The sequence below is a fragment of the Dasypus novemcinctus genome, chromosome 7 (assembly GCF_030445035.2).
Source record: "Dasypus novemcinctus isolate mDasNov1 chromosome 7, mDasNov1.1.hap2, whole genome shotgun sequence".
Classification (NCBI taxonomy): Eukaryota; Metazoa; Chordata; class Mammalia; order Cingulata; family Dasypodidae; genus Dasypus; species Dasypus novemcinctus.
The window spans coordinates 43,958,014-43,981,650 of NC_080679.1; the positions used below are offsets into that span (position 1 = coordinate 43,958,014).

Sequence of the window (23,637 nt, forward strand, 5' to 3'; positions counted from 1 at the left end):
TCTCTCTCTCTTTTCTCTTTGTCTTTCTCTCTTTTAAGCATAGCAAGGAGGCTTTAGTAGGATGAGGGCAGCTCCAGGGCAGGTAGAATGGGCCAAAGTCCTTGGGATCATGTGTCATCTGCCGGAGATAGGGAGTTGGTGTGGATGTGAGGTGGAAGGACGTGACTGTCCTGGCCTCTCCAGGCACCACTCAGAGTGATCAAGTAGTGTGCTCTACCCACCAATGACTGATTGTACCAGCTTCATCTCTGACTTGCCCCAGCTGGTCTAAGTTAGATGTCAAACACAGCCTGTGGCAGCTGTGTCCACTCCTCCAGTACCAGTTCTCCAGGATTTTTAGGAAGTGACTATCTGCGTAGCAGGGGCAGTTTGATGTGCACTTTCCTGAAGTTCCAGTGCCCATGTCAGACGGACAGGTCAAGATATATCCCAAATGTTCATTCCACATGAACTCCCAGGCATGCTCTTGGATCAGCTGCATCTATCTCTTGGGGCCCTGGCAGAAACTTTCATACACTCTCTTCATGTTGCCATCCTCCATGGAGCTAACTCGTATATGATCCTTCTTGTTTATCCAGACCAAGAAACTCTTCTCATTGTGGTGCCAGATTCCACGAGTATGTGGCCAGTCTCAAGCCATTCTTGCTGTTTTCAACAAAGGGGACACAGGCTTATCAAATAGAAAATGGCCATCAGTGAGCTGCTCTTGCTCAGTATCTGTCATCCCACTGAGCCGATAGTAATGTCCAGCCAGGCCACATGTCAGGCTACTCAGTGCATCTACTACAATACATTCCACCTCTCATCACTCTGCTGGAGTGCAGACTGGAGGCAGACTGAGTCTCCGATATTTCAGCCAATTCTGATTTCTCAAGGACAATACCTTTCATCAAAGTAGCCAGAATGGATCCCCCCCTCCCACCTCCATGGCTCCCTCATCTCTCCTCTCATTGTATCTACTCTTTGTATCCACTCATTATGCCTACTCATTGTATATGCTCTTCTTTAGGAGATGCCAGAAACCAAACTTGGGACCTCCCATGGGGGAGGTGGGTACCCAACCCTTGAGCCACATTTGCTCCCTTTTCGTTGTGTCTGCTTGTCTTCTTTAAGAGGCACTGGGAACCAAACCCAGGACCTCACATGGGAACCAAACCCAACCGCTTGAGCCATATCTCTCCGGAATGGATCTTGCTAGCATCCAGGTCATTGTTGTGCTTCATCATCTGGGAGTCATATCTGTTGTGTCACTCTTAGATCACAGGGTCAGCAAACACCTAATAGGCCTTCTAATTTCTAGCCACTATGCTCACAGTCTTGATGAAGAAGTGGCCAAAGTTGTTCACACCAGTCTATATACACTGATGTAGCATCTTGTCCTGTGTTGTTGCAGTGCCAGGCATAGACTGTTGGGGTCACATGATTTGCCATGCAGTTGTGCTTTCAGAGGTCTGAATATACTCAATGCTCAGGGGATACAGTCTCAGTTGTTCACTGGTGGTTCGAACAAGTTCCAGGCAGAGATCCATCTCCAGCCAAAGCCAGGAGCCTGGTGAGCCCTGGACAGGTGGACAGCAGGCAGGAAAAGGGACCAGCTATGTTTTGGAGTTCTGGCTGTGGGATCTTTGAGCAAGAGCTGATACAAGGCAGCAACAGAGAGGTAGAGTGCAACAGAGCAGGCTAAAGACTGGAGCTGGATCCCAAGGCTGAAGTTGAAATGGGGGCTGGAATGGAAGTTGGAGCTGGAATGGGAGCTGATCCCAATCAGAAGTTATTGGATTTCTATGTGTATCCAATTTTGACCTACAGGACAAACAGAAGACCTGGTTTTGTCCATAAGGGGTGCAATGGCATGAACTCTGACTCTCCCTCTGCATCTTACTCTCTGCCCTCTCCCTCACCCACATCCTTTTCCTTCTTGGTTTATTCATTCAGCACTATATTTTTAAAAACCATGTTGTTCCCTGGTGTGTATCTACCACATTTTACCTATTTACTCTTCAGGGATTAGACCCCCACCTTACTGCCACAACAGAGCTGCTGCAGGGAACACTCTCATACATGTCTTTTTCTGGGCTGACAATGAGAATTTCTTTGGAATAGATACACATCTTACTTAGGAGCAGAATTGTTGAGTCTTAGAGTAGTTTCAGATGGTTCCTTTGAATGGCTGCACTAGTCTACACTTGGACTTTAGACTTTTTATTTGAGGAAATTTTTATGACAAAGTTTCTCTAGTGAAAAGAAAGGATTAACTAATGGGCAAATAATTGTTAGAACTCCTGAACTATTACTAGGTGGCAGTTCAAGAAGAAATTATAAAGCCGGTCTAAGAGCTCATGCTTTTTGAGGTGAAAGCTGTTAATGTAGAAGGGTGGGAACTAGTCTGAATCATGTGTCTTCTAAATCTATGTCAAGATGACCAGGTACCATGAAATGGTTTGTAGCTTACAATTCAACCTCCTTATCTGTTTTAGTTTTCCATTATATTTACACGTAAATAATGATTACTCTGTGTAATTTATTTAACCCACATAACAACCCTGAATGATAGGTACTGTTTATCCCAATTCACAAATGAGGTACAGAGGGATTAAGTTATTCAAGTATAAGAATTTTCAGTTTTAATAATAGTAATTAGGGAATATGGGGAATATGGAGAGCTAATAAAATGTCTGTGAAAACAAATGTGTTATGTAGTATGTATCATTTCATATTCCATTAAAATACAAAGGTGCTGTTTAACTTTTCTAACTTTAACTTTTGAAAACCAATGTAAATCATTTAAGGCCAAATGGGAAGGGGAAACACATCTATAAACATTTTTAACATTATAGTACTAAGAATTTGAAATTAAAATCCAAGGTTGGTGGTAAACTTTATTAGATGCTGTATTTGGTACTTCAGCACACTGCATATGTGAATTTTCTAGATAATCGTAAAAATTATGTTTTAAATGTTTTAAGTCCTCCTTCCCTAATTTTTAAAGACTAGGTATTAAAGTGTGATTTAACATTTTCCTCATGGTTTTGATAACTCATTGTACTTTGATGAGGTTTATAGATGTGAGATAAGAAACAAATTGGCTTCTGATAATAGCTAGACTAATGCTTTCTTGCATTCCCTAATATCTGTTTGTTTGGGGATTATTTGTCCAATTCTTATAAAAGGCAAAGTATGGAGTGTGCAACCAGGGTTGAATAATGCTCCTTTCTGTAAGGTCAGTCATTGAGTTATGAGTGGTGACCTTGCATAGAAAATCTTTACTATTGCTGTGGTGATTTTGACTCCGCATTGGGATTTAACTCTTGGTGATTTAAAGGGCCTGATGAATTACAGATACTTAGCAGCAGTCACCCAATTCTTTTTTTTTTTTTTTAAGATTTATTTATTTCTTTCCTTTTCCCCCCTACCCCAGTTGTCTGTTCTCTGCTGCGTGTTCTTTTTGTCCGCTTCTATTGTCATCAGCGGCACAGGAATCTGTGTTTCTTTTTGTTGTGCCATCTTGCTGAGTCAACTCTCGTGGTTGCGGTGCCATTCCTGGGCAGGCTGCTCTTTCCTTCGCGCTGGGCGGCTCTTCTTACGGGGTGCACTCCTTGCGCGTGGGGCTCCCCTACGCGGGGGACACCCCTGCGTAGCACGGCACTCCTTGCGCGCATCAGCACAGCGCGTGGACCAGCTCCACAGGTCACCCAATTCTATTGCTATTCATTATTTGTTGAGAAAGTGTAGAGAATCAGTATCTCCCTCCACATTAGTAGTTTGGGCTGGATTTCTTTAAAGAATATAAGTTCATTATCTTTTGCAAGCAAGACAAGATGCTGCAATTTTCTTCACTTTTCTTTAATATTTTGCTTAGAACCAAATGCCGAGTACAAGCAACACTGAAAAGGACATCGTTATAGGTATAGGACAGAAAGCCCTATCCTTTCATGGCAGTTTAACTTTCTCATAAATCTTTTGAAAATGCGGCTACTCTTCTGCTTAAAAGTTGTAACTTCTGAACTTTATGAATAGGGACAAAATATGTTCCAGAACAGAGAATATCAGTTCAACAGATGGTCATTTTCCACTCAGCCATTATTGTTGTTAATAGGCTGTTTGTTTTGTGTTTAATTTTGAAATATTTTATAAGCTTTACAAACCCCATTTTGTCCCTAAAAGCACTGCTAGTGATTGGTTAATGGACACAAAAGTAGAAATAATTTTAAAAATTGCAAGTTTTTTATACATATTAGATATATCACTGGATAATAAGAATGATTATGAAGGACAGTCCCACAGTGTGTGAAAAAGAGTGTACCTTTGCAGTTGATAAATTAGCCAAAGGTGAGGAAATATGAATGTCTGAAATTGTTTCAGCAGAGGATCACTGCTGAAGTGGGGTGCCTATTTTGTCAAAGATTACGTCAGGTGAGAGTTAGACATTCAAGACCTTAAAGGCTAAGTGCTGCTGTGAAACCTTATCAAAAACCACAGATGGCACCATAGTTTCAAGGCCTTTTCTAATCTGCAGGTAAAGCTCTGAATTTCTTGGCTGCTAAAGGTTCCCTCCCTTCTTCTGCTGGCAGAGATTGTGACAGGGAGGAGTTGCTTGCCTCAAAAGATACTGGTTTTAACGAAACAGGATAGTAAAAAACAAAACAAACAAACAAACAAAAACAACCAAATCTATCTGTAGGAGGAAATGCAGATCCCATAAGCCTAAATTTTGCCCATGATTTTGGACTGCTAAACAGATGGATTAAACAGCCTTTTGGAATCCAACCTGTTTGTAAGTAAGCTACCTCTGTGTAATTCATATTCCAAAAACCCTACTGGTCTTTAAATTGAATAACGTTAAAAATTAGGGGCAAAATATTTGCTGGGCACAAATCCTATTTCCTCAGGGTGAGCTTTGCAATTGCTGTTAGAATATCTATGCTGGATGTAGGCAATGTATTTTGCTATGGCATATCAGTGCAGCTGTACATGATGTTTGTGTGTGGTCTCTATCTTTGTGAGGTCTGCTATCCAGATTTGGTTGTAATATTCTGAACCCTTTTTTTCCATTTTTTAGCACTGAGGCTGTGATAGATTCTTTATGAGGTCGAATATCTGGTTTTTAAATCCTGTGGGTTTTACGTATACATATAAGTTTTATCTTTAGTATAACCAGATATATTAAAATTAATGAGTCATTGTTATTGTTAAAAAACAAAAACCAAAAAAAAAACCCTATTATTTAATGTAGAATTATAGTAAATTTCTTTTCTTTTTTATTATTCCCCAGTTTATCTTCTGTCTTGGGTTAGGTTGCCACTCCTGAAGTTGGTGATTGACCCCAGCCCCTTCCTGAATGTAGATTAGCAGCCATGTATAAGCTCCCTCCCTTCTTTGATCTCTCTAGAGTCTGTGTTGTCACAGTATAAATAATTTCAAATATTTAGTTTCTTCCCCTCATTCTCATTTTTTCCCATTTACTAATCATAGCATAAAGACAGTTAGTCATGTATTCTATCAAGCAGAACATGAGTTTTGAAGATAAATTAGACCAATGTAAGGACTCAGACTCATTTTGTAAAGCTCTTAACAACTAGAAGTTTCCTTCCTTATCTCCATAAAAGCCTCCATATTATAAATCAGCTGAGGCACGGAGAGCTAAGGGTCACACAAGTTGTTATAGAGAAACTCATGTTGGAAGACACTAAGTCAAGATTTCTTAACCGGGGGTCTGTGAGCTTGAATTGAAATTCAAAAAAACATTATTCTTGTAGGGATGTGTTAGTGCAGGTGTGATATATTTATTAAATAATACACAGTATAGTGTGGACTTAGTAAGGGGTTGGTGGTTTTTACCTGACTGGCAAAGGGGTCTGTAGAACAAAAAAGATCAAGGACTCCTGCAATAAGTGTTCTAGTTCTTGCTGCAATGAATCCCACTCTTACAGGGAAAGATGTGTTTTGGTATGATATGTAAAATTGTTTCATGCACATATATGCTTATTTCCAAGAATTTCTGGAAAGGGGAGGATAACTCCGAGTGATCAAGCAGGTTGGAGGATGGGTAGAGAGTTAATGAGAGATTTTTGGAAGTATTGGACCTTGAATTACATAGTTTCAAAATGAACATATGCAAAACACAGTGGGCTTGCTCTAACAGTTCTGGTTAGAGGACAACAACCAAAATATGTGCTAGGACCAGGAATGCTAAACTTCGAAGAGACTGGTCAGGGCCATGGGCTTTAGGAAATTACATAGTCGGTGGTGGTGAAGGGAACAGGCTTTGACACCATTCAAAGCCCTGACTTTTCCATGGACTTGCCACATGACCTGGAATGTGTAATTCAATCTCTGAGCCTCTCTGTTTTTTTGTCTGTAAAGCAAAGATTGTAATATCTCATAGATTGTTTGAGGGAAACTCAAACTAACATCATATAGAATGTGGTACTTTAGTAGACAGTCTGTATAATCACAGGATACCAGCTCAGTGAGAGCAGGGCTTTTATTTTGTCTTTGTTCATTGCTCTATCCTCAGCGCTTAGAACAGTGCCTGGCACAGTGTAGGCCCTGAGTAGTTATGAACAGATGGAGGAAGTTGTTATTTTTGCATGCTTTGAGCAGTGGTATAGTGGCCATATGAAGCAGATACAAGAAATGATCTACTTTCCTGTTAATTAATCCTCAAAGTATTTTTACAATAAAAAACAATTTTTATATATTTCCAATTTGAATGATTCATTAAATACAGTTACCATAATTCCAGGCTCTGCTCTCCTGTCTAGGTGAAGTTTTCCCTGAGTTGGTTTGGACTTTTCTAAAAGGCTGTTTTGTTCAGAGTATCCTGTTTTAAGGAAGTAGCAAGATATTTTGAGACCCAGGGCCTATATTTAGGCACTCACTGGTTAATTCCATGCAGGGCTAAATTATTTAAGTTATTAGCCATGCTTCTGCCAGCAGTATTTATATCAACAGCATGTTTTGGTGGTTCTTTTAAAGTCCCATTCTTGTTAAAATAGTCATTTTTACTTTATTTTCTTCTATGTGTGCATGAATTACAAAGGCTTATTGTTAAGTAAATCATGCTTGTTTGGTTGTGTTATAAAGAAAAGCAGTGAAATTGGTCTTAAAAAGACTGAATAAAGATCCAGTACTACAAATATGTGTGCCAAAGTGTAGTTTCTGCTACATTTAGAGCTCTTATGTTAAGAGGAGGTGACATTAAACAGTCAAGAGAAAGCCTCACATTGTGCCCAAGTTTGTGTAAGGTATATAACAACAATAACGTTGTTTGGTGGTAGTAGAAATAGTAATATTATTACATGCATAGAATTTCTGGTATGCCAAGGCATTGGTTTAAGAGTTTTATGTCATTTAATTCCCTTATGATCTTCTGAAGTAAGTGCTGTTATTTTCCTCATGTAACTCATTTAATCCTTATATAACCTCACATGGTAGACACTGTTATTGTACCCATTTTACAGGTGAAGAACTGAGGCCCATAGAGGTCAAGTAATTTGTCCAAGTCCTTACAAATTATTCAAATTTAGGCAGCCTAACTCTAGAAACCATCCTTTAAACCACTGTAGAAGGCTGAATAATGACCCTTAATGTTACCTTATGTGGCAAAAGGGACTTTGCAGGTAATTTAAGTTAAGGATCTTGAAATAGAGAAATTATCCTAGATTATAGATATAAGAGGGATTTGGTAGCTGATGGAGGTTGCATGATGATAGAAACAGAGAGCGAGATTTGAAAGTGCTGTGCTGCTGGCTTTGAAGATGGAGGAAGGGGCTGGAAAAGATAAGGAAATGGATTCTCCCCAGAGCTTCCAGGGAGAGCACAGCCCTGCAGATATCTTTAAGTCCAGTGAAATCTTTCCTCCTTCTGACTGCCAGAACTTTAAGCCACAATTGTCTTTGACTGAAATACAGTTAAGAACCACAGTTCTGTTTAAGGACTGGTTTGGTATAAAGGGTACTTTGCTTTTTTCTTCTCCCTCTTCGTTCTCCTCTTCCCCCATCTCCTCAAAAGTTCCTTTTTACAATGTGTTCACACACACAGGAATGGATTAATTTTTTTAAAATATATTTTTATTTAAAGAAATACAAACTTGCAAAACAATCATTGTACACATGTGGAATTCCCACATACCACCCTGCTACCAACACACTACATTGTTATGGAACATTTGTTACAGCTTATGAGATCATATCAGACTTATACCAGTGTGGTCTATAGCTTACATTTGGTATATTTTTTCCATACCCCCCAATTATTAACATAGTACATCTTTGGCATTGATGCAAGAATGTTAAAGTATTGCTGTTAACTATAGTCCATAGTTACATTATTTGTATTTTTCCCATGCTTCTCCACATTCTTAACCACCTTGCAATAGTGAGATACATTTGTTCTAGTTCATAGAAGGACTTTCTTGTATTTGTACTATTAACCACAATTCTTATCCACCTCTGGGTTCACTGTGTTATTCAGTCTCTAGATTATTCTCTAGCTTTCTTTCAATTGACGTTTACATCCCTAGACTACCCTTTTTGGCTACAATCCCATTCGTAAACTAATTGCGTTAGTTCTCCTCACTATAATGTGTTACCATCAACTCTATCCATTTCCACACTTTTACAATTAAATTAATTAAAACTTGTACTTACATTAAGAATGAATACCCCTTCTCATCCCTCCTCTTATCTCTTAATAACCTGTACTCTAGGTTTTAACTCATACCTTTATTCTTTGTATTTAGTTTATATTAGTGAAACCATGAAATATTTGCCCTTTTGTGTCTGGCTTATTTCACATCGTATAATGTCTTCCGGGTTCTTCCATGTCATCATGTGTGTCCCAGTTTTGTTTCTTTTTACAGCAGCATAGTATATACCACATTTTGTTTATCCACTCATCCCTCGGGTTGTTTTAATCCTTTGGCAATTGTGAATAACACCACTATGAACACTGGCGTGCAAATGTCTGTTCGTGTCACAGTTTTCAGTTTTTCTGGATATTCCCAGTAGAGAAATTACTGGATCATTTGCCAGTCTTTATTTAGCTTCCTGAAAAACCGCCAACTTGAGTTCCACAGAGGCTGCACCATTTTACATTCCCACCAACAGTGAAGGAGTGTTATTTCTCCACATCTTCCCAGCGCTTGTTGTTTTCTGTTTTTGTTGTTGTTGTTGTTTTAAAACAATGGCCATTCTGTGCAGTGTGGGATTATATCTCATTGTTTTGATTTGAATTTTCTGATAGCTAGTGATATTGGACATTTTTTCTTGTGCTTTTTGGCTATTTGTATTTCCTCTTTAGAGAAATGTCTATTTAAGTCTTTTGTCCATTTTTAATTGGATTGCTTGTTCTTTTATTGTTAAGTGTATGATCTCTTTATACAGAATGGAAATCATATCCTTATTAGTTATGTGGTTTCCAAATATTTTTCTCCCCTTGAGTGAGCTGCCTTTTCACCTTCTTGACAAAGTCTTTGAATCACTAATGAGTGTTGTTGCATTCCAATAAAACTATTTATGGGCATGGAAATTTGTATTTCATAAAATTTTTATATATCATGAAACATTTTTATTTTGATTTTTTTCCCAACCATTTGTAAATACAAAAGACATTCTTAGCTCATGGGTTGTACAGAAACAGGTGGCAGACTAAATTTGGCCTGTGGGCAGTAGTTTCCTGACCCCTGCACTAAATGGCTCTGTTCCACAGTAGCTGTTTTTATTTTTTTATATATTTGCATTTGCAATTTCTATTTATATATCTATAAAGGATTCGTAATCTATAAATCTGGCTCTATGGAGTATTATAATTTATGAGGCCTTGATGAGGCCATTGTATATCTTGTCATAACTTATAAAATTGTGCAGAAGAGAGAGATTAAACTCTAAGGTAAACTGTAATCCACACTTAGTGGCAATGCTTCAATATGTGTTCATCAGTTTTAACAAATGTACCACACTAATGAAGGATGTTGTAATGTGGGAAAGTGTAGGAGGGGTAGGGAATGGGGCATTTGGGAATACCCTACATTTTTTATGTAACATTTATGTAACCTAACTATAGCTAAAATAATTTTTAAGTATATTTTTTAAAAAAGAGATCTTGATAAAGATTATATATGTTATAAAAAGTAGCAGGTATAGGGAAGTTTGGCCCAATGGATAGGGCGTCCGCCTACCACATGGGAGGTCCGCGGTTCAAACCCCGGGCCTCCTTGACCTTTGTGGAGCTGGCCCATGCGCAGTGCTGATGCGCAGAAGGAGTGCCGTGCCACGCAGGGGTGTCCCCGTGTAGGGGAGCCCCACTCACAGGGAGTGCGCCCTGTAAGGAGAGCCGCCCAGCGTGAAAGAAAGTGCAGCCTGCCCAACAATGGCGCTGCACACACAGAGTGCTGACACAAGATGACACAACAAAAAGAAACACAGATTCCTGGTGCCGCTGGTAAGGATAGAAGCGGTCACAGAAGAACACACAGCAAGTGGACACAGAGAGCAGACAACTGGGGGCAGGGAAGGGGAGAGAAATAAATAAAAAATAAATCTTAAAAAAAAAAAAAGTAGCAGGTATATTTGGGTGCCTACCCAAGAATCATCGAATCATCATTTCCCCCGTCTTTATTGTCAGAACCCCTAGTTGTTATTTTATTCTGGTTCAAGGTGATTGTGTACCTAAGGGAGGTTGCCCCTTCTTCCTCCCAAGTTCTGGGAGTGAATCTTTATCTGTTTCATTCAAGAATAGTCCCATTCCCCTTGCAGTGATGATTTGAGAATGGCAATTCTAAGCAATAAGATATATGAGGAAAAATTCAATTAACTTATAGTAAACTGATCTTGGACTATGGAAAGGAATTTTTGAGAACTGGGATTAAAATCAAAGTACTTAAATTTTGAGATTTACTTCATATTGCCCTGGCTAGTATAGATTCCTATATTGGCAAATTTGTTTCAAGGAAATAATTACATATAGTAGAGTAAGAGAAATTATGTATTAAACTTTTCTGAATTCAAATATAGAAACATTAAAATTTTGTCATGCCAACGTAAAATTATATGTTCTTTTTGCGGGAACAGGACTGCTGTTTATACTATTACATCCTTTTTCCTTCCTCCCTTGCTCCATTCCTCCCTCCCTTCCCTCCTCCCTTTCCTTCTTCCTTCCTTGTATTAATAAAATGACATTTCAATTATGAAGTAATAGTAATGATAAAAAAAATTAAAACCCAAAACCAATGACTGCAAAAGTTTTTGAAATTTTACTGGCCCATGGAAATTGAAAGTCTAGGTTTTGGGAATCTTGGTCTGTACTCATTAAATGCCACTCTTATCATCTTGCTTCTTGACTTCTGTCAGTCTGGCTTTAGCACTAACCTATTGACTGAACTCGTTTCTGGAAGGTCACCATTGATTTTGTGGCTCCCTACCCCCTTCTTTAAACCAAATTTCCTCTTTAACTTTGCTATGATGTTTAATTTGGTTGCGCATCCTGTCCTCAGAACTCTCTTCCCTGGTCTTTGCTGAGAGTACTTTTCTATTCTTCTACTTTAGTGGCCATTCTTCAGTTTCCTTTACTGTTTCCCTTTCTACTTCTTGAGGGTAAGTAACTCTTATTAACATTGAAAGTTTATAATGCCTGTAAATAGTAGGCATGAGAATGAGAATGAATTAGCCATAAATAGAAACAGCACATTGTTAGAGACTATTTAGTAGAGACTGTCTTTTGATTAAGGCTAGGCTTATATTTAAAATTGAACAGTCCTCCTAACTGATAGCACAATTTAATATTTTTTAGTATGCATATGTATGGTACATTGTATTTCTGTTGGTGCCATTATCAAACCATTTCCTTATGGACACTTTGATTCCAGTTGTGTGTGTGCACTTCTTTTTTTTAAACCGATACTGTATGGGCATCCTTATGCCTACATCTTGGCATGCTTTGTGAAGAGATCCGTGGTATAAATTTCTAGTGGTACAGTTGTTGACTTACGGTATATACATATTTAAAAATTTGTTATATGTTATCAAATAGCCTTTTTGAAAGCTTATACCAATTTACACTTCTATCAGCGTGTAATTCTATCAGCAGCGTGTAAGAGTGCATCTTTTTCTGCACTCTTCAACACTGAATACAATAACATGTTAATGTTTGCTAATCTAATGGGTGAAAAAATATTTTTCTTGTGTGCGTTTGTATTTATTTTAATTGAGTAAAGTCGAGTGTCTTTTATATCAGTAGTTCTCAACTGGTGGTGATGTAGTCCTACAGAGGACATTTGGGAATATCAGGAAACATTTTTGGTTGTCATGGGGGGAGGTGGTGGAGGTAATAGAATCCTACCATCATCTAGTGGGTAGAAGCTAGGAATGCTATTAAACATCCTACAGTGCATACTACAGAAGAGTTATACAACCCAAAAGGTCAATAGTGCCAGGTTCGAGAAACCCTATTTTATGTTGTTTTAAATTATTCCATTTTATTCCCTCTTGAGTTATGGGTTGCTTCAGTTATTTTATTGGTTGCTTTTGAAATTAACAGTGTCTAACTTTAAGTGATATTTTACTATATTTTGGGTATAGTATAAAACCTTAAAATCTATACTTCCATATTTCCTTTCCTGGTCTTTGTGCTATTGTTGTTATACATTTTATCTCTACGTATGTTGTAAATCCCACATGCTGTTGTTATTTTTACTTTAAACAGTTGGTTACTTAAAAATTTTTTTTTCTTTTTCTTTTTATAAGCTTTATTGAATTATAATTAACCTACATTAAACTGCACACATTTAAAATGTAAATTAGGTAAGTTTTGGCTTATGTATGTACTTGTGAGACCATCATCCTAAAACTTTTCTCCTTCCTCTTAGTTAGCTCTCCCCCAACATCAGGCAGTCACTGAAATGCTTTCTGTCACTATAGATAAATTTCATTTTCTAGAATTTTATATAAATGGAATCATAAAGCACATACTCTTTTTTGTCTGGCTTTGTTCATACAAAATAGTTATTTTGAGATTCATCTTCATTGTTGTGTGTGTCATTAGAAAAACATTCTTAATTATAAATATTCCAGGTAACTGGACTACTGTTAGTAAACACATGCTGAATTCTGAAGTCATTTGATGTGTTCTTTGTTTTAGGTCATGACTATCCAAGGTATGATAATCACATGACAGCGCTCCAGATGCCATTTAATTCATCAGAGAAATCTGTTTAAAAGGAAAAATCCCTATGACCAAATCCATTTCTTTATTGAATGGCTTGATGGATTTCCTTTACTCTGATTCATACCAAAGCTGTCCTCAACCAAAGCAAGAACGGATCCTGCATGAGTCAATCCCAGAATGCCATTTCTACATCACCAATAGGTGAAGAAAACCTCATGAATATCAATCATAGAGACTCAGAGAGCATCACTGGTGAGTTTGGTCTAATATTAGACTGCTGTTGCTTACAGGATAAACTGCAAATGTCTCAGTCCAGTATGTAAGCCCTGCCATGATGAAGCCCAGCCTCCCTTTCTAGCATGTGATTTCTCAGAGATATACTGAATTACTCTTTCCATCTCCTGGTCTCCCATAGCATTATCAGAATTTGCCTTGTGTACTGTTCCTTGTCTGTGTCTGACTCCCCTGTAACATATGAGCCCCTGGTAAGCAGGAACTATGTCATACTCTCTTCTTATCTCCGCAGGGCAAGGCCAGAGTTACTTGTATTTTTATACCGTCCAAGCATCTAACAACAGTACCTGGCACATAAGAGACTCTCAGGACTTAGAGGGTATATAAATACAGGTGCAGGCTCATTGTCTCTTATCTGTAAGACTAAATCCAAAAATTCTTTGAACGCTCAAAATTTTTTCTAAACTTTGGCTCTAAAACTCATTCATCCACAAAATCTGACCTGTGGCACTATTTGTAGACTTAACTCACTCACCCCTACTTAGTGTAAATATTTATGTTTGCTGAAGATATGATTATAGTATTTAAACATGGGATCCTACCGCAAAACCATTTGGGGATTGTGACATGTCTCCGTAAATCATTCGTTTTTATTGCTGAGGTGCAATAAAACTCAGCTATTGTAGCAGAAAAGAGCCATAGATAACACATAGAAGAATTGAATATGATTGTGTTGCAATAAAACTTGATTTATAAAAGCAGGCAGCGGACCAGATTTAGTCTAGAGGCCATAGTTTGCTGACCTCTACGTCATCACCAGCACTTGGTAATATAAGTCTTTTATGTTAGCCATTCTATTAGGTGTGTACTGGTATCTTTGTGATTTTAATTTGTATTTCCTGATGACTTATGGTATTGGCCATCTTTTCATATGTTTATTGGTTGTTCCTGTATCTTATTTTGAGTTGTCTATTCAAATATTTTGCCCACTTTTTAATTGGATATTTGCCATCTTACTGTTTAATTATAAGAGTTCTTTATATATTCCATGTATAAGTCCTTTGTCAAATAAATGGATTGTGGCTATTTTATGTCTGAGGCTTGCCTTTTCATTTTCATAATGATGTCTTCTGAAGAACAAAAGTTTTGTTTTTGTACTTCAGTTTATCAATCTTTGATATTCTAATTAATGTTTTTTTGTCCTTTCTAAGAAATCTTTGCATGCTTCAAGATCACAAAGATTTTCTCCTTCATTTTCTTTTAAAAGTTTTATAGTTTTTGTTTTTACATTTAGATCAGTGATTCAATTTTGTAGTTAATTTTGGGATGAAGCTAGGGCCCTGGTTTTTGTTTTTCATTTTTTTCCATTTTAATATTGAGATGTTTCTGTAACATTTGTTGAAAACACTCTTTCTCCTATTGAATGGCCTTGGTATTTCATAAAAAATCACTTAATCATATATGTATGGGTCTACTTTTGGACTTTATTTTAATATCAATATCGCATTGTCTTGATTGCTATCTATAGTAAATCTTGAAATGAAATAGTATAAATTCACCAACTTTGTTCTTTTTTTCAAAAATTATTTTGGCCATTCTATATCTTTAATATTTCTTTATAAACTTTAGGTTCAGCTTGTCAATTTCTATACCGAAAGTGCTAGAATTTTTAATGGAATTACATGGATTCTCTAGAGAATTGATATCTTAAGAATATTGAGTCTTATAATCCATGAGCAAGATTTCATTCCATTTATTCAGGTCTTTAATGTCTCTTAATATTTTGTAGTTTTTATTGTACAGGCCTTGCACATATTTTGTTAAATTTAATCTTAATTGTTTTGGTTTTTGGTGCTACTATAAATGACATTTAACTGTTACTAGCATAGAGAAATGAAATTGATTTTTTTTATATTAACATTGTATTCTGCAACCTTGCTTAACTCACTTTAGTAATTTTTTTGTAGATTCTTTAGAAATTTCTACATATACCATAATGCCATCTGCAAATGAAGACAGTTTTACATTTTATGTATTCCTTTCTAATCTAGATGCCTTTTATTTATTTTTCTTGTCTTATTGAACTGGCCAGGATTTCAGTATTGTTGACTAAAAGTGGTGAGAGCTAACATCCTTGCCATATCCCCAATCTTAGGAAAAAGTTCAGTCCTATCTCTCAGTATGATGTTAAGTTTTTTGAGAATGCCGTTTATCAAATTGAGAAAGTTTTTTTCTCTTCTTAGTTGGGTAAGAAGTTTTTATCATGAATAGGTGTTGAATTTTGTCATATGTCTGTTGTGCATCTGTCTGTTAGTATGGTCAATTCTGTTGAATTACTTTGAATATTAAACCAACCTCCCATTCCTGGGAAAAACTCTACTAGGTCACAAGGTATTATCTTTTTTATAGATTGCAGACTTGCTTTGTTACTATTTTGCTCAGGTGTGTGTCTACGTTCATGAGGACTATTGTTTTGCACTTTTCGTATAATGTCTTTGTTTGGTTTTGGTATTGGGTTAATCCCAGCCTCAAAATGAGTTGTGTGACATGTTCCCTTTTCTAGTTTTTGGGAAAAGTTTGTGAAGACTTAGTGTTTTTTAAAAAACATTTAAAAAATGTTTATATAATTTTATTGTAACTTAATATCAGAATTACATAAAATATAAAATTAAGCAGAAAGCAGATGAATTGTTTCTTCATTTGATCTCTTAAGAATTCCAAAAGCCTTGAAATTTGCTGAAAATTTTTAAAAGTGTAAAAAAAAATTAAAGAGCCTGGAAAACTACTATACCATTCTTAATTTTTATTAATTAGTTTTAAAAGTAGATTAATAAATGCACATTGTTCCACATTAAAAAGCGCACAGTGAAAAATAAGTCAGTCTAGTACCACATTTCTGCTCTGAAGAAGTACTTATCTATTCTTATAAAGAAAGCATTTCTCATCCTCTTCTTTTAACCTACCTGAATCTTTAAAGGGATTACCAATAGATAGCTTATAGTTGGGTCTTATTTTTTTTTTCATCTAGTTCGATAATCCCTACTTTCCAATTGTTGTGTTTAGGTGATTTGCGTTTTATGTAATTATCACTTTGGTTGAGTCTGCTGTGCTCTTATTTGCTTCCTAGTTCCATTTATTTCCCCCCCCCTTTTTTTTTTTTTAGGATTCCATTTTATCTCCAATATTGGTGTATGGGCTATACTTTTTTTTAGATTTTCAATAGCCATCTTTAATTTATTAAAGCCTATATCTTAATATAACATACTATTTCATGAAGTGATACCTTTGCAACAGTATTATTCCTTTTGCCCTACCATCCTATGTTCTGTTGTTGTAATGCCTTTTACATTTCAATATATGCTATATACATAATACACTGTTACTTTATTTGCTTTAAAGTTATTTATATATTTAACAAAATGTGAGACTAAAAGGCTTATACTATTATTTTTACTAATTTACTGTTTTTATTATTATTTGCTTATTTCTATCACTTTTTATCCTTTTTTTTTGGTTGACTGAAATTTCCAAAGGTGTCATTTTCTCTCATCTAAAGAACTTTAATATTTCATGTAAGATAGGTAAGGTGGCACTGAATAGTCTCTGTTATTACTTGTCTTGAAAAGTCTTTATTTCACCTTTTTAAAAAGGTATTTTTACTGGGACAGAATTCTAAGTTGACTTCTTTTCCTTTCATGCCCTTTAATGACTTCCGTTGCCTCATTCTACATTGCCTCTTCTACATTGCCTCATTTCCAACGAATAGTCTGAGATCATTCCTGTCCTTTTTCTCTCAGTTTTTAAGATTTTCTCTTTAGTCACTTTTTTGTGTGTGTGGGTTTTAGTTTTTTTTCCTTTTAGCAATTTTATTATGTTATGTCTTGTGTTTTGTTTTTAAACAAGTCAATTTTATTGGTACATATTAATAAAGCATAAACCCACCCAAAGAATACAATCAGTGGTATTCAGTGTAATCACATATTTGTGCATTCATCACTTCAGTCATTCTTAGGACACTTTCATTATTCCAATAATAATAATAATAAACAACAACAACAAAAAAACTCATCACTTCTCGTTCTCTCTGTGCTTGCCCTTCCATACATTGCTACTATTCTTTTTCCTTCTCTGTAGTATATTTGTATTTATATTTTGTGAAAACAATCATATATGCAACATCACCCGTATTCATGTATTTTATTAAATACAAGAGGTTTTACTACCATATAGAGTCCTATGTTACAGTTTTTAGCTTTCCTTCTAGTAATATACATACCTTAGACTTTCCCTTTCAACCATTGTCATACCCGTACAATAGCACTGCTAGTTACAAACACCATGATATGTTTTTGCCATTTCTATTCATTTTTCCCAAAATTTATAAATAACTTTTTTGCCAATTCTGCAGATTAAACTTAAGCTTCCCATTCTCTAACCTCATTCTATTTTCTGGTGCCCTATATTCTAATTATTAATGCCATGCATTTACACAATATATTTAGTTCAAAATATTGCAGTTATACAGTATTTGTCCTTTTGTATCTGGCTTGCTTTACTCAAGCAATGTCCATGGATGAACCATGGATGTCCTCCAGGTTCATCCATGTTGTTCTTTCCTTCACAACTTCATTTCTTCTTACTGCTGCATAATGTTCCATTGTGTGTATACACCACAGTTTGTTTATCCATTCATCCCTTGATGGACACCTGGGTTGTTTCCAGCTTTTGGCGGATGTGAATAATGCTGCTATGAACATTGGTGTGCAGATGTCTGTTCATGTCAGTGCTTTCATTTCTTCTGGGTATATATCAAGTAATGCCGGGTCACATGACAAGTCTATATTCAACTTCCTTAGGATCTGCCAAACAGTCCTCCACAGTGGCTGTACCATTATACATTCCCACCAACAGTAAATAAGCATCCCTCTCTCTCCACATCCTCTCCAACATTTACAGTTTTCTGACTTTTTAATAGTGGCCAGTCTAATCAGTGTGAAATGATATCGTGTTATAGTTTTGATTTGCATTTCCCTAATTGCTAGCCTTGTGTGGTTTTCTTTGTGTTTATCCTGCTTGGGAGTATTGGGCTACTTTGAACTATGGATTTATGGTTTAAATTAAATTTGAAAGATTTTTGGCCATTGTTTCTTCAAATATTGTTTTCCTGCTCTTGCCTCTCTTATCTTCTAGACTCCAGTTGCATGTATTTTAGTCTGCTTAATACTGTGACACAAGTCACTGAGGCTCTGTTCATATTTTTTCCAGTCGTTCTCTGTGTTCATTTTGGATGGTTTCTATTGCTGTGCCTTCTATACCAATATTCTTTTCTTCTGAAGGATGTCTACTCTGTTAATCTTATCCAGTGGATTTTTAACTTTAGTTATTGCCCTTTGCAGCTCAAGAAGTTCCATTTTAGTTTTACATATAGATAGATTTCCTATTTCTCTTTTAATTAGGTTCATGTTTTCTTTTTAAATCTTTGAGCATATTAATAATATCTGTTTTAACATTGTTGCTTACTAATTCTATCATCTCTGTATTACTGGATCTCTATTGACTCATTTTCCTCCTGGTTATGGGTTACAATTTGCTGCTTCTTTATATATCTAGTAATTTTTTCTGTTGAATGCTGAACACTATGAATGGTACATTGTTGGGTGTTTGGATTTTGTTGTTGTCTTTCTTCAGCCACACCCTCAGCCCCACTGCCTTGTCTGTTTGGTCATTGTCTGTACTCGTTTGTCTGTTTTTTCTTCAAGAGGTACCAGGAATTGAACCTGGAACCTCCCATGTGGGTGGCGAGCACTCAATTGTTTGAGCCACATTTGCTTCCTTGCTTATTTGTTTTTGCTCTTTGTTCATTGTTTTTTAGCTCATTTTTTTTTTCTAGTTTTCTTCTTCTTCTTTTTGCTTGTTGTCTGTTTTGTTTTTTTCTTTAGGAGGCACCAGGAACCAAACCCGGGACCCCCCATGTGGGAGGTAGGCACTACTTGAGCCACATCCACTCCCCTTGTTGTCTTTAGTAAAGCATTAAGATTGTTTTGGTTAAATTACTTGCTGACAAGGTCAATCCTTTTGATATTTGTTTTTAATCCTTCTTAAGAGTGTCTCTAACTACAGTCTAGGCCATACTCTAATATGCTTTACTCTATCATTAATTCAACCTTACCACAATTAGGTCTGGCCCTTCTGGGATCTATACTGATTGTCCCAAGTATTCAGTGAGGTTTTTTCTCTCTGGCTAGATGAAATTCAGACCACTCCTAGCCTTATATAGGCTTTAGGATTTGTTCAACTTTTCACTCCTGGTAGTTGTTCTTTGCCTTTGATTTACTTGGGTTCCTTCCCTCTGTACCATAGTCTAAAAAATACCTCTGAGCAGAAAGGCAATGCAGTTGTAGGCTCACTTTATTTGTTTTCCTTTTCTTAGAGGTCATAGTCTTGTCCTGCCTGTTGTCCCATTGTCTGAAAACAGTAGATTCATATAATGTCCAATTTTCTGGTTGTTTATAATGGGTGAGCAAGTTTCTACTAATTACACCTTCATGGTAGAAATGGAAGTTCCTAGCCTCAGTAATTTTGCATAAATAGAATTGTGTACTTGTGGCATTTAGAGGTTACTGACAAGTAGTTGAATATAAGTGCTATAACACAGATAAAACAATAGTTTGGGGTGAATAGGGATGTCTGCTATTGGCAACCTCCTTATATTTGAACTATTAAATTATCATTGTTAAGATCCAAGTGGTAGAAATTTTCTCACTTATAGTTTGTTTTCTTAAAATGTACTTTGTTGTTCTTTGCCAGAGATAGAGTATGTTCTTTACACTACCCACAAAGGAAATACCAGCTCTCTTACAAAAAGTGATAGGATTGATAGGACCTCCTGTTATTTTTCCTGTTTTTAAGCCTTAGTATTTTAAGCATGTTAAAAGGAGTAACTCTCCTTCTTTGTTAAAATGCTAAATTTGGGAAGTTTTAAATGATAGACAGTATTGGGAACAGGAATGCAGGAGCACATAATGGCAGAAAAGCCCAAGTGTATTGAGAGATGGAGGGAGGGTTTTAGGTGAGAGAGTAGTATTATGAAAGGTATTCAGTGTGCACCCATCCTGTGCCAAGTATTATCCAAGGTACCTTCATTGTTTATTACTTCATTTACTACACTGCACACACTACCACTGTGTGAGGTAAATGATTCTCTCCTTTTATTAAACGGGAAATTAAGGCTCAGAAAGGATAGGTCATGTGTCTAAGAACCCATAGCTAATGAGTAGAGGAGTCAGGTTTAGAAGCAAGGTCTGATGCAATAGCCCATGGACAGTACATGGACTAGGCACTTGGGGGAATTAGGTGGTTGATGGCACTAATTTGGTATGTTATGAGATGTAATATGTAGGAACTTTCCTTCCAGAACTAATGGTCAGCCTTTGTCCTATTAGCAAATGAACAGAGTAACAAGAAGTGACCCTGAGTTTGAGGGGCAGAATACTGGATAGGAAATCAAGGCACATGTCTAGTGATCTCCAGCAAGGCCTTCATCTCTCAAGTCTCAGTTTCCTTATCCAGGAGAGTGAATTGGATGGTTTCCACCTTCAACATTCTGTAATTATTTAGATGCTATAGCAACCTCAGAGTTGATTTGCTCTCTAGATCTAAAAACTCAATAGGAAAACAATAATAAAGCTAGTTTGCATTTAGAGAATTCCTCCACTATGTGCCATGCATTGTGCTCTAAGTATAAGAGCACTTTTTGTACATTTATCTCACTTAATCCATACATCAACCATGGAGATAGGTGTCAGATACTGCCATTGCCTCCATTTCACAGATGTGGAAACTGAGACTTAGAGGTTAGGTAACTTTCCCAAAGTCACCTTAGGGTATGTGCTGAGCCAGGACTCAAATCCGGAGCTGTCTGGCTTAAATTTAATGCTTATCACCACATAATGAATTTATATCATGTGAATGCTAAGGTAGACTTTTAGGAGGAAATGCTTTTTTTCTCCCCTTTTTTATTTCCTTCTCACATATTTAGGGTTTTAAACGTGTATCACCTTTAAAATAAAATGAATAAAATACTTATTCCAGGCCAGTGCTTAGTAAATGTGGATGCTTTTTTTTCCCCTTTCATTCAAATTTCTAGCTGCTGGGAATATGCTAGAATGTAATTTTTTCAGAATGTAATTTTTTCAGATGTTGCAGAATACTTCCATAGAGTCCAAAATCTATTATTAAAAAGCATGTAGTTTTGGCTCTTTTCAGCTGTCTGTTTTCTGCTGGTTGCTTATGTTGCTCTTTTTTTCTCCAAGCATGTAAGTTATTTGAGCTCAGAGCTCTTTTAAACAGCAATAAATAGATTGATAAAAGGGAAATAAGAAATGTGTGTGAATTCATTTTAAACTTTTAAAACATTCAGTAAGCAGTATATTTTTAATTAGGATGTAGTTAAAATTTGTAGTATTGTTTTTCTTACTTTAGTAGTATGCATCTTAAAACTAGAAAAAAATCACCTGTAGTATCAGAATACATTGATTAAAAACCAATTGCAAAATGTTCTTGTCTGATGTTTCTTTGGTTGTCCTACTTTTACAAAACCAACTTCACGAATTTTCTTGGTAGCCTAGTAAATTGAATTATATTGGATTCATTTACATGGAATCTCCTCTTTAGATGTCTGCTCCAATGAGGACCTCCCTGAAGTTGAGCTGGTGAGTCTGCTAGAAGAACAGCTTCCCCAGTATAAACTAAGAGTAGACTCTCTCTTTCTATATGAAAACCAAGACTGGACTCAGTCCACACAGCAGCACCAAAATGCATCTGATGCTCTCTCTCCAGTCCTTGCTGAAGAGACTTTCCGTTATATGAGTGAGTATTTTTAACCCTTTTAGAGTTTGCACATTAAAATAAAGATCATGCATATCTTGGTATTGACTTTTAAAAATATATTTAGTAACCATTGTTCATTGTGTACCTACTTTAACTTGAACTGATTTAACAACATTAAAGCATCATCAGAGATGATTAGGGATGATTCTAATTGTGTAATGTTTGAATGCAGAAAGTTTATCATTCTTATGACTCTCGGTGTCCAGGATTGTAAGCATACTCAGATGTTTCCATTTCTGCCATCTTTTATTTGATGTTTTCTTCAGACTGAGTAGAAAGGGGAACTTAAAAAAAAAGAAAGTAATGAAATTGTTGAAAATTTTAATATCCCTTTTTCTCTATCAACATTTATTATCCCAGTAGTTGGTATCCTGAGCCATTTCCTTTTTTACTCTTATATTCCCTGTTGAAAATAATCACAAGAATTATGCCAACTATTAAGAACCACAGTTCTTAGATACAGAAGTAATTTTAATAATGGCAAGGAGAAATAAGTACATATTATATAGTAATCTTCATTATTTACATAAGGACCCATAAAGACTATTTCAGTGAGAAGCTGAGCCAGATTGTCCTAGAAATAGGTCTAATTGCACCAAGTCCTTAGAAATGACAAAATTAAACAGAGCAGTTTCTAAACTTTATGATAAAATCTGAAGACTTTCTTGCATTAGATCAAATCCAAAAATCTGCTATTAAAGCTGAGTCTACCTTTTTTAAAAATCATTCACTATAAAAAATGTGTGCGTAGTAGCTGTTAGAGTATATAATAAAATTCTGTAAATTCAGCCTTGATATGTTTGTAGAATTCTTTTAATGTTGAATTAGATATGAGATTGCATCAGGTTATAGACATCTTCTCAGTAAGTGCATCAGTGCTTTTTTTCCCTTTTCTTTTTGTAGTTATCTTTTTTAAAAGTTAACAGATCACACAAAATGTTACGTTAAAAAAAATAAGAGGTTCCCATATACCCTACACTCCCCCTACCCCACTCCTCCTACATCAACAACCTCTTTCATCATCGTGGCACATTCATTGCATTTGGTGAATACATTTTGGAGCACTGCTGCATAACATGGATAATACTTTATATTGTAGTTTACACTCTCCCCCAGTCCATTCAGTGGGTTATGACAGGATATATAATGACCAGCATCTGTCCCTGCAATATCATTTAGGACAACTCCAAGTCCCGAAAATACCCCCACATCATAGTAATCATTCTTAATTTTAATAATTTTCCTAGAATCAGGCTGCTTAACTACTCAGAAAACAAATTGTAAATATAGTTGAAACTTGAATAGGATACAAAAAAGCCCAAATAAAACTATATCTGTCCTTAATGTTTC

General features: G+C 36.1%; 1 protein-coding gene and 1 pseudogene across 4 annotated transcripts in view; one reads left to right on the forward strand and one right to left on the reverse strand.

Moving 5' to 3' along the window:
• Window positions 1-23,637, forward strand: part of TRAK2 (trafficking kinesin protein 2) — a 64,410-nt gene that overhangs the window by 15,391 nt on the left and 25,382 nt on the right. For all 4 annotated transcript variants that reach the window (XM_004458899.5, XM_004458901.4, XM_004458902.5 and 1 more), the window contains exons 2-3: window positions 13,138-13,416; window positions 22,072-22,266. In XM_004458899.5, coding sequence (XP_004458956.2) covers window positions 13,326-13,416; window positions 22,072-22,266 — 286 coding nt within the window. In that variant the 5' untranslated portion in view covers window positions 13,138-13,325. The remainder of the gene's footprint in view (window positions 1-13,137; window positions 13,417-22,071; window positions 22,267-23,637) is intronic.
• LOC101435445 (creatine kinase U-type, mitochondrial pseudogene) lies at window positions 115-2,111 on the reverse strand (annotated as a pseudogene).